Raw genomic sequence first — 9,882 nt, forward strand, 5'->3', positions numbered from 1 at the left:
TTGGAATTCAGGTGGACCACAACCTAACTAAAAATGACTATGGTAACACAGAGAATTAGGCTGCTTAAATTCCATTGGCTTCAGTGGAATTTATTCAGCCTAACCTATGCAGGATTGTAGCCAAAACTTTTATTTCAAAAATACACATAAAGCCAACCAGCAGTCAGTTTATACAGTATTGTTATAAACAACATCCCATCAGGTTGGATCTAGACTTGGGCCCTTTCTACATCTAAGGATTATCCTAGGAAAATGGAGGGATCGTCCCTGCCTGCTCCCGGGATCCCCTGTGTGTTATTTGAATGCACAGGGATGATCCTGGGACAATTCCTGGAAAAAAGGTAGGTGTAGAAACAGCCAAAGTCATGCTTACAGTAGACCCATTGAAATCGATGTGGTTAGTCATAACTAAATTAAGTCCCATTAATTACAATGAGTCTACATGAAGTATGATGAAGTCTGGATGCAACCCATCATCTCTATTTGAACAAACCAATGTTTCTGTAAATGGCAGAAGCTTAAGCATTAACTAACGAACAATGAAGGCCCTTCCTTCCTTCCTTCTTTACTTCCTTCCTTCCTACCTCCATAGCCAGTGCGTTGTTCTGAAATATGTTTCTCCAAGGTGAGACGCAGCCTTGTTGTCCCATCTGGCTCATTTGGATCCTTTTCGTCCACCAAAATGAAATGAGAATGATGGTTGTCAAGGGAATATGGGGGGCATTGAACATGATGGTCAGACTTGTAGCTTATAAGACTGTCATTCTAGGGGAAAAGGAGAGGTTTTTTTTTCCAAGCACAAACATTGATCTGGTTCAGATGTAATGAGAAACCAGGGTTATCCACCACATGGGTGAACCACAGTGAGACTCAAGCTCGCACACTCTCTTCTTCCTCCTTCTCCTCTTTCACACACCAGAGGAGGACATTGGAGGCATTCATTTCCAGCACACACAGTTTCCTGAGTTTGGGCATTATAGGAAATTGATTGTTTTCTATAATGGGAGGCAAAAACTTCCATCTTCCTCCAGCATGCAAACAAGAGTGGAAGGGTGGGCCCACAAGGCCAAGGCTTGTTGCTCATTCACATTGTGGGAAACCATGTTTTCCGATTACACCTGAGACAGGCTGTTCTACATGAGGCATTTATCATGTACTCGTCATTCCCGACTCATGGTTGTGTATGAGTTCCTTAGACAATGTTGTGATCCTTCAGTTTCGCTTCTGCGTTTACCCAGCACTTTTGGTGAGTTTACTTAGAGCAGGGAAACTGCGGCATATAATTTTGAAAGCGAAAGAATGCACAATTTTCTCTTGTTTATTTGCACTATTTTGCTATATCACAGTGCCACCTAGAGCTTTATGCAGTGAAAATCAGGAATGGAAATACCCATGTAGTGCTTGGATCTCAATTCTGTGATGAAACCAGAAGTAGATACTGCAGATTATCCATGGATTAGCAGCCTCGTGTAGAAAAGCTGTTAAATTATTTTATTATATGCTTTGCTTGTTTCATACTAGCTTTTGCTGGTTGCAGATTCATATGGGAGCAGGCAGTCTGTTAGGTAACCACTTTAGAACTGGGTTTAATAAGAATAGATAAAATAAAAGCACATTTCTGAAATGTATTGGAGCACAATCTCAATGTTCTGGCAAAATAAAATATCTACTAGGCTAATAAATGTATTCATACACACACACACACACACACACACACACACGAGACACAGCTTGTTTCAGAAAATACCTCTGCTACATATATTCTAACATTAAATTCTGCATTTCCAGTTAGCATGAAGGAAACCTCCCCCTTTCTTGTGCTCCTCCTAGTATAAATTTTCCATTACACTCTCAATGCTGGAGCAATTAGTTGGCCTATTCAGACAACATGCTAAGCCATGGTTAGGCTGCTAACCCTTTTGCAACAAATGGTTAGTGAGCATGTTTAAACCATGGTTAGGAATGGTTCACATGACCCGCTAAGTAATGGTTCGCATGACATGCTAAGCCATAATGTTTAGCTCAAAATGCTTAACCGCCATGGCTTAGCATGTCATCTGAACAGGATCATTGTCAGGAGACTTCACTGACAATAATAGGAAACATACTGCCCACGTCGTAGCAACATCCTGGCATCTAAGTTTAATTCCCAGTTCTTCTACCATAGATTTCTATCATGGTTTTCCTCAGTTGATTCTCAGGAGTTCAGTCAGTACACGTGTGATTGAAACAAGATGGGATTTTATTGATGAATCACTTTGAGTGCTGGAATCGTCTTTAGCTCACTAACCATAAAAGTGAGGTTACATGTTTTCTCATTTCCCCAAGTTGCGAGAAATTCCAGGTTTAGTTTCCTTTCAATGAGAGAATAGTGGACCCTTAATGACTTCTGGAATATTTGCTTTATATTGCAGAACATTAGTGGGTTCAAACAGGCACTGTTTGGGGCATGCTGGGAGCTGTAAGCCTTTTTTCTGTCTAAACATGCATAAGATTGTTCCATAAGAGATTGTCCTCTGAGGGTAACTGTCATATTATATACAATATACAAATAAGATGCTGCAGTTCCATACTGGAAACTCTGAAAATTATGGGTTTTCTATTGAAAAATAAAATCATGATGATGAACATTCCAATTTCTTTAAAAGGAAAAAAAAAGATCTTCAAAACTAAAACTTTGAAACATGTTGAAGTTTCATCTTGGTTAACTGACAGGGTGACAAGTTGACATGAGGTAAATCAGTCATGACTCGAGAAGAAGAAACAGCTACTGGATTCATCCCATTGCTATTATCTTAGGACCAGATACAAAAGAGGGCAGGGCTCCTGCAGCTTTAACTGTTGTGATGAAGAGGGAATTTCACCAGGTGCTGCATGCGTACAAATGACACCTGCTGAAATTCCCTTTTCTATACAACTGTTCAAGATACAGCAGCCCTGTCCTCCTTTCCATAGGGTCACACTATCTTCACTTTGCAAAGTTTGGCAAAATTTTAGAATTATCTGCAAACACAAAATAATCCCCAAGTGGCTAGAAATAATAATAAGTGGGAGAGTAAGGCTTTCCCCTTCCAATATGAAATTTTGATTCAAATAGTCATTCTCAGCACCAGTAGTCATATAGTTCAGTCCTATATTGCAAATAAAGATTTCCATCTAATAAAATCCAAGAACTGATTTGTGATTTAAGTAGCTCCCACACCACTATCCCACCACGTTAACAACAGGACCCAAAGGAACTAATTGTTCTCGGGCACACTCTATACATTTCTTGTTCATACTTTTACCAATGAGGAAAAAATAATACATGCCTTAACATTATCTAGAAGTTCTCTCTGCTGAATTTTTTCCAGTGAAGTTATTCCTATGGCAACCACTTTGACTGTGGATGAAGTACTTGCCAACATGTGATCTCGGACTGCTTGTCCTATATGTTTTGTTATTCCAACACGCAAGGCACTGGTGAAGATCCATGCACCTGAAATTAATTTTTATAACCATGAGTCTGAGAAGAAGAAGAAGAAGAAGAAGAAGAAGAAGAAGAAGAAGAAGAAGAAGAAGAAGAAGAAGAGGAGGAGGAGGAGGAGGAGGAGGAGGAGGAGGAGGAGGAGGAGGAGGAGGAGGAGGAGGAGGAGGAGGAGGAGGAGGAGGAGGAGGAGGGTACTGTAGCAACTTAAAGACAGATTTATTCTGGCATAATCAATTCATCGGATGAAGTGGGCTAAATTCCATGAAAATATATGCTACAATAAATTGGTTAGTCTTTGAGGAGCCACAAGAATCTGTTGTGTTAGATCAGATTGGGGAACCTCTTTCACAAGCTCTTGGGGCCCACATTCCACCGGTTGGCAGAGCCTAAAGTAAAGAAGCCATAGACAAAGGGGGTGGAGCTAAAATTGTGTCTCATTCAGTAGTCTCATTTTTAGAAAGCTTATTGATATTGAATCAGCAAGGGCTGAACCCTTTTGAAAAAGGGCCGATCTTAGTATATCAAATCATTAAGAAATCTGCCTGTTTGACAAAGAGTAGGAATGTTATTAAACAGGGTCAAGAAAAATGATGCTTCCATTCTAGGAGTAGAACCAACCAGTGCTTTGGGTGGCCTTGACCAGGCCTTTCCTTAAGGTGTCATGTAACCAAGGTTTCATCTGGAAGTTTTCTTCTTCTCCAACTAAAGAGACAACCAGGTTGGGAGCAGGAAGGTTCCATTTGTTACTCATGACATCAAATATAACTCCAGGATGGATGTCACATGGGACCTTGATAAACTGTAATCAAAAAAGGGCATTCAGATACCATGCATGAAAAATATGGGGAACTATCGTACTTTCCTACTATAGAGCCACCTTGCATCAAGAGGCTTGTAGACCTTGGGCATTTTTGAAGGGACTGCCTAATATTTTGTTACTGTGACACGGGGAAATTACACAAAGAAAGCCATTTTAAACAAGAATAATTAGGAAGCTTGGAAGCAAGGTGGGTGCAAGGTGAAAAAACCTAGAGTGAAGAAATCTCGGGTGCACCCTTGTGCATTTTCCCCTTTTGGAAATGCTGCCACAGCACCATTGCAATGGCACACTGTCGCTAGGAAATCAATATCTGTGTTGCCATAGCACATCATTCTGTGTCAGCCTTCCCACAGGTCCATGTTATGAGGGAATAATTTCCTGTTCATTGATTGTCAGCAAGGAAAAGGATCCTCTTTGGGGAAAACCAGTGTGTGTTTCTTGGCCATATCAGGCCTCTTAGGGAGTTTTTATATGTAAAAGAATATCATATTGGGTTGGATCCAGAGTTTCTATAAATGGAACTCCACTCATGGGATACTCCCTCTGGAGGCAGGGGGAGGTGATCTATACCAATTTCTCCTTCCCTCTGCAGTCTCCTATGTTCCCTGAAAAGCTGCTCTAGAGTGTTTGGGGACCCACCAGCATAACTGGGTGGCACAGGAGGCTGCAGGGGAAGGGGGGAATTAGTAAAATCACCTCCCCCTTCCTCCTGTGAAACTTCTGCTGGATCTCAGTCTCTTCCATGAATGAAAGGATCCATTCCATTCGTTGAATGCATACTTTGGATCCAACTGAGCCATTTTTTGCTTTCACAAGCATGCACAATTTCTTCTTTTGCATAATGCACAAACTACAGGTAGGTTGATCCTCTTGATACAAGGCTATGTCTGGTAGCTTGTCACCTCTACATGGTTTATACTTTGATCCTAAATGTATTATTTGAGCCAGTTCACACAAACAGTTTCCCCTGTATGTGAGCAACCACAGCACTGCAGACACATGGGAGGAAATGTTGGTAGGAACATTTTTGTCCATGGAGACTGTAAACATTCATAATTTATACAATTGTGACTATGTTTTTTCTTTTTAAAAACAACAACAATACACCATCATAACTGTGATCACAAGTACCACTGTGGCTATGTCCATGTACAAGCCCAGTTCGCACTCATGTTTCCCTGTGCTCTTGGGAAGTATTCTTGGATCAAGGAGAGACTGCAGTTGCTCACTTCAGGTTGTGGGGGGAGAAAGAAGGAGGCTGGTGAGGCCACAAGATAGTGCATAGCTGGGCCTCTCCAGTCTCCTCCCCTTCCCATTCTTCAAAACACCCCTTATTCTCCCTCTCTGAGATTGCTTTTCCAACCTTGGAGAGCAGCTGGTGCAGTTCTTTCCATGCAAGCTGCGAGGAGTCAGGGGAGCAGGCGTGGATTTTTGATTCCCCCTTCTAAAGGCAGAGCACTGTCTCCCTCCTCAAAAGAGGAATCTGAATAATACTATGCCGCCTTCAGATGATATCCAGGGGCCATAGGATCGCTCCCTTAGTGTGTCAACAGTGTTTAGTACCTGTGTTTGTTTGTTTGGTTTTAAATTAAACAATGTAAGGCAAGTACATGCTACTGACTTTAAACTTTTGCAAGTATTCCAGTAATAAATGTCTACATAATACAACATTTAAAAATCACATTAAGTATGCTTTAATTCCCCCCCACACAGATATTTCATATTCTTGTGGTATATTGGGACAAAGAAATAACATGGGGTACTTTTCAAGCTTTGTTTAGGCATCAGAAAATCTTCTGATGCAAATTGAAATTTTTCCAATGCAATTTTACAGTACAGTAGAAAAAAAATCCAATTCAATTTCCCCCTGAAAACCCACATCACTAATTGTACCTAAGTTTTCTAATTTTTAGGTACAGGTATTTTATCAGATGTGTATGTAGGAACCCTTTTCCAGAGGTGAACCCAGATCTTGAAATAGAAATTAAGGTTCTACCAATTATACTAGATAAAAAAGATTTTTAGAGTAAAGAAAGGTAATAGAATTCCAGCTGAAGCCCTTCATTGAGAAACTTTGCACTACCTTTCCCCGCTTCTTTCCAGAAGCCATGAAGTCAATTTCTCCTGTGCAATACGGCAATTCCCTCCTACATGCTTCTTCTTTGTCATTATTGTACAGTTTACCCTGTGTGTTCTCCTTTTGAACAACTGAAGGATCATTGGTCTGACTGGACTCCCTGAAATAACAATAATAACAACATTTTAAGTGGCTTTAATTATGTGGCTTTACCCCAAAAGTGAAATAGAATTTCATCAACTGTCATAGTTTTTTAAGAAAATGTGGATGTAATAGTAACAACTCAAATTTTAGCTCATTTCACTATTTTAGAAATAATTTGATTGATTTTATATAATCTACACAACTTACCCATTCCATAGGTTTGATTGATGATAGTATATTTATTGATTATTCTATAGTGTAGTCTATAATCATCAGTGCACACACAAGAATCAATTCAGAGCTTCCCTTCCTTAATACATTCTCTCAGACAATCAAAAAAGAACTTACACTTTACCCCCTGGGTCTGATTTCTCATTTGAGATGCTCTCTCTTCTTCTAAAGGCTTGGAGGACAATACTCTGAGTGGGGTGAGAGAAAAGTCAAGACATATTTGCTGTACAACATTCTATCAATTATTGAGCATCTTTAAATCAGCATTTTATAACATGCATGTGACTGGCCACTCACGGATGTTTGCAGGGCATTTTGATGACGTCAGCCTCCTGCATGTCTCCCACTCCATTTCCCAATTTTAGCGATAAAAAAATAAAGCAAAGAAAACTTGACTCTTCCGAGATATATCAGTATTTGTCGGGATTTCCTGCCGTGTGCAGGCGAAGTTGCATTATAAAATGCTGTGTGAAAAAGTACTTTGTTTTGTCTGCCAAGAATCCCGCACCTTTCAGCTTCATAATATGACCCCATTGAGTTCTAGTATTATAAAAGAGGGAGAAGAGTGTACACACAAGTTCTTGTCCAGGAAGAAAATAAATCCGCAGTGTTATTAATGGTTGCAACTTGAGTCTCTAGTTATGCATAGCCAAATGATTAGCTGAACCTTTCCTAAAAATTTCCTAGTGTTTAATTTTTGGATCACAAATTGGCCGTTGAAGGAGTTGGTTGTTGTTGTTGAAGAAGAAACTCCATTGCTCCCCCTTTAATTGATGTCTCTTTGAGGGTTTGCCATTCTATCAGCCTGTGTTTACAGAATGCCGTGACCAGGCTTCAGTGAAGGCCATATGATTCTAATCAAAATAAACCCGCAGATGAACACTGTGAGAGAAGAACCAAAAATGGGGCAAAAACGGAAGGAGACTTTTGGGAAATACAAACACAGAAATAAACAACAGCGACTGGTCTTGCTTCAGCTCTAGACAGAAAGTCTCTCTCAAGTCAACATATTCATTTTGGCTAAGTATGCATATGCGGGTGGTGGTGGGTGGTAATCATGTCCATTGGCTCTATCCCCCTATGCTAGGATGACCATATGGAAAGGAGGTTTCCGTTTGGCCTCGAGTCAGAATGAGCTTTCAAGAGGGAGTTTGGAGAACTTCAATGAGCTCAGGTTTTGCTGATTTGCACATATCATGCATTTGAAAGCTTATGATAAGGTTTGAATTGGTCTTGGGATATTTATTGTTGAGTGATTTTAAATTGGGTGGTTTTTTATGAAAACTGTTTTATGTTATGTTTAATATTGTATTTTTAAAGTTTTGATCTTTTGTAAACTGCTAAGAAAGCTTTGGCAATTGGGCAGTATAGAAATGTAAATACTAATACTACTATATCACAACATCCAATTCGATTCTAAGACGCAGTCCATTTTTAGAGCTGTTAATTTAGGGAAAAAAGTGCATCTTAGAATCGAAGAAATACGGTATTACAGTTCCCAGTTCCCCTATTTGGCACGTTTCAATCCCTTTTTCCTCTTGCCCACTCCCCTTCCTTCTTCACTGTACAGTAGCATTCAGAAACAACCACTAGATGGCTGCATAGAACATCACTTGGCAAGGTGAGCATGCCTGGCATTTCTGTTGAATGTGTGCGCGTAGAAACATATGAGAAATTTGTTTGTTTGTTTTTGATCAGGATTTACCCAGTTCACATCTTCTGGATTGAACACAGACTCAGATGCGATCTGTGGTTGAAGTCCATACATTTCTGAGCTCGCAATGTCATTCGTGGACATGTATACATTTGAAAAATATGCATAAAAATGCATACTTTTGAAAAATGCACCCCAAGTATGTTTTAATCAACTGGAGAAGAATGGGTGCATTTCAAAGATATGCACAATTGATGCTTAGATTTGAAGAAAATATGCACAAAAATATGGAAGAATTTTCATGTAAAAAGAAAAATAACTAAGTTCTCAATTTGATATGGACTCAAGTTGGTACAAGCTTTGAGATGGAATTCAGAGAACTTTGGCAAGTTTTGCTGATTCACACATCCTGATTGTGCACAGAAAGGCTTCTCTGTTCACAATACTGTCCTGGCGCACATGTTTTTTCTACACACAAAAGGCTCAACAAGCGTAGGAATATTAGGTCTGGCTACAGATTAAAGTCTTTTCATTTATTAATGGCCTCCTTCCTTTCCCCAGTTGATTAACTGAATTTGCATATCATCGAAACCGCAGTATAGTGTGGGCGTTCTGAGACACTAAAGGAAATGTGACATGAACTGCTGTTTAATAAACACCAGCTGCCACTCATTATTAGAAGGAAGCTGACCCTTAATGTTATCTTTTGCTGTGTGTAGCAAGCTGCCTGGCTGGCCTGGGAATTATGGGACTTGCTGCCCATCACATCTAGAGGGCACCAGGTCGGGGAAAGCTGATCTACCCGGCCTCTACCATCTTTTGACTGGCAGTGGCTCTCCTTCCCCCTTTCTAAGACGAAGACACCCAGAGAATGAGCTCAGGCCTTTCTGCATGCAAGACATGTGCTCTACTCCCTCGGGCAATGGTGGACACCCTCATTTTCATTACAGTAACTCACCAAAACTAAAATAGCCGCAGCAAGTAAACAAGTGTGCCCTTATTCTCAATGCATTGATTAAAATGTTCTCCCACCAATTACTCAAATAAAGCTTTAATTGAGTAGTCTGCTGATTAAACCAATTAAAGCTTGCAGCCCTGACGGGATGAGTTCCTCTTGCCATTTTGAAACAGCTGCCTGGTTCCTGTTGTCAACACTCCTGGTTCTGACCTCTTCTCTGCTGCCTAGCAGTCAGTGTTCATTTCTGGTTTCTTTCCACCACTTCAGGCTGGCCTGATTATCACTGTGATGGCTAGTTTTGTTGCCCAGGCAGCCCAACTGGTATACTTCCAAGGCTAATCCCTGCCAAGGATATATGGACTTAGCTTTCCTCCAGATCTCGTTTCCCTTACAGGTTGCAAATCTTCCAAGATTCTCTGTTTCAGCCTTATGACATCACACTAGTGATGGATGAACTTACCCTGAGTGAATTCATTATGTAATCAGAAAGTAATGAATTTGTCTATGTGAGCTTGGATGAAAGTTCTCC

The 9,882-nt window shown here is 40.3% G+C and overlaps 1 protein-coding gene across 1 annotated transcript in view; it reads right to left on the reverse strand.

Annotated features, from left to right (window-relative positions):
* The window catches only part of TRPM5 (transient receptor potential cation channel subfamily M member 5), a gene marked incomplete at its 5' end in the record, with an annotated part of 55,237 nt that extends 48,820 nt beyond the window's left edge, over window positions 1-6,417 (reverse strand). Inside the window, 4 exons of the mRNA XM_063118412.1 lie at window positions 585-765; window positions 3,312-3,478; window positions 4,088-4,268; window positions 6,373-6,417. Of these exons, the coding sequence (XP_062974482.1) occupies window positions 585-765; window positions 3,312-3,478; window positions 4,088-4,268; window positions 6,373-6,417 (574 nt within the window). The remainder of the gene's footprint in view (window positions 1-584; window positions 766-3,311; window positions 3,479-4,087; window positions 4,269-6,372) is intronic.
* Window positions 6,418-9,882: the final 3,465 nt, after the last annotated feature.

This window comes from Elgaria multicarinata, chromosome 2 (assembly GCF_023053635.1).
Source record: "Elgaria multicarinata webbii isolate HBS135686 ecotype San Diego chromosome 2, rElgMul1.1.pri, whole genome shotgun sequence".
NCBI lineage: Eukaryota > Metazoa > Chordata > Lepidosauria > Squamata > Anguidae > Elgaria > Elgaria multicarinata.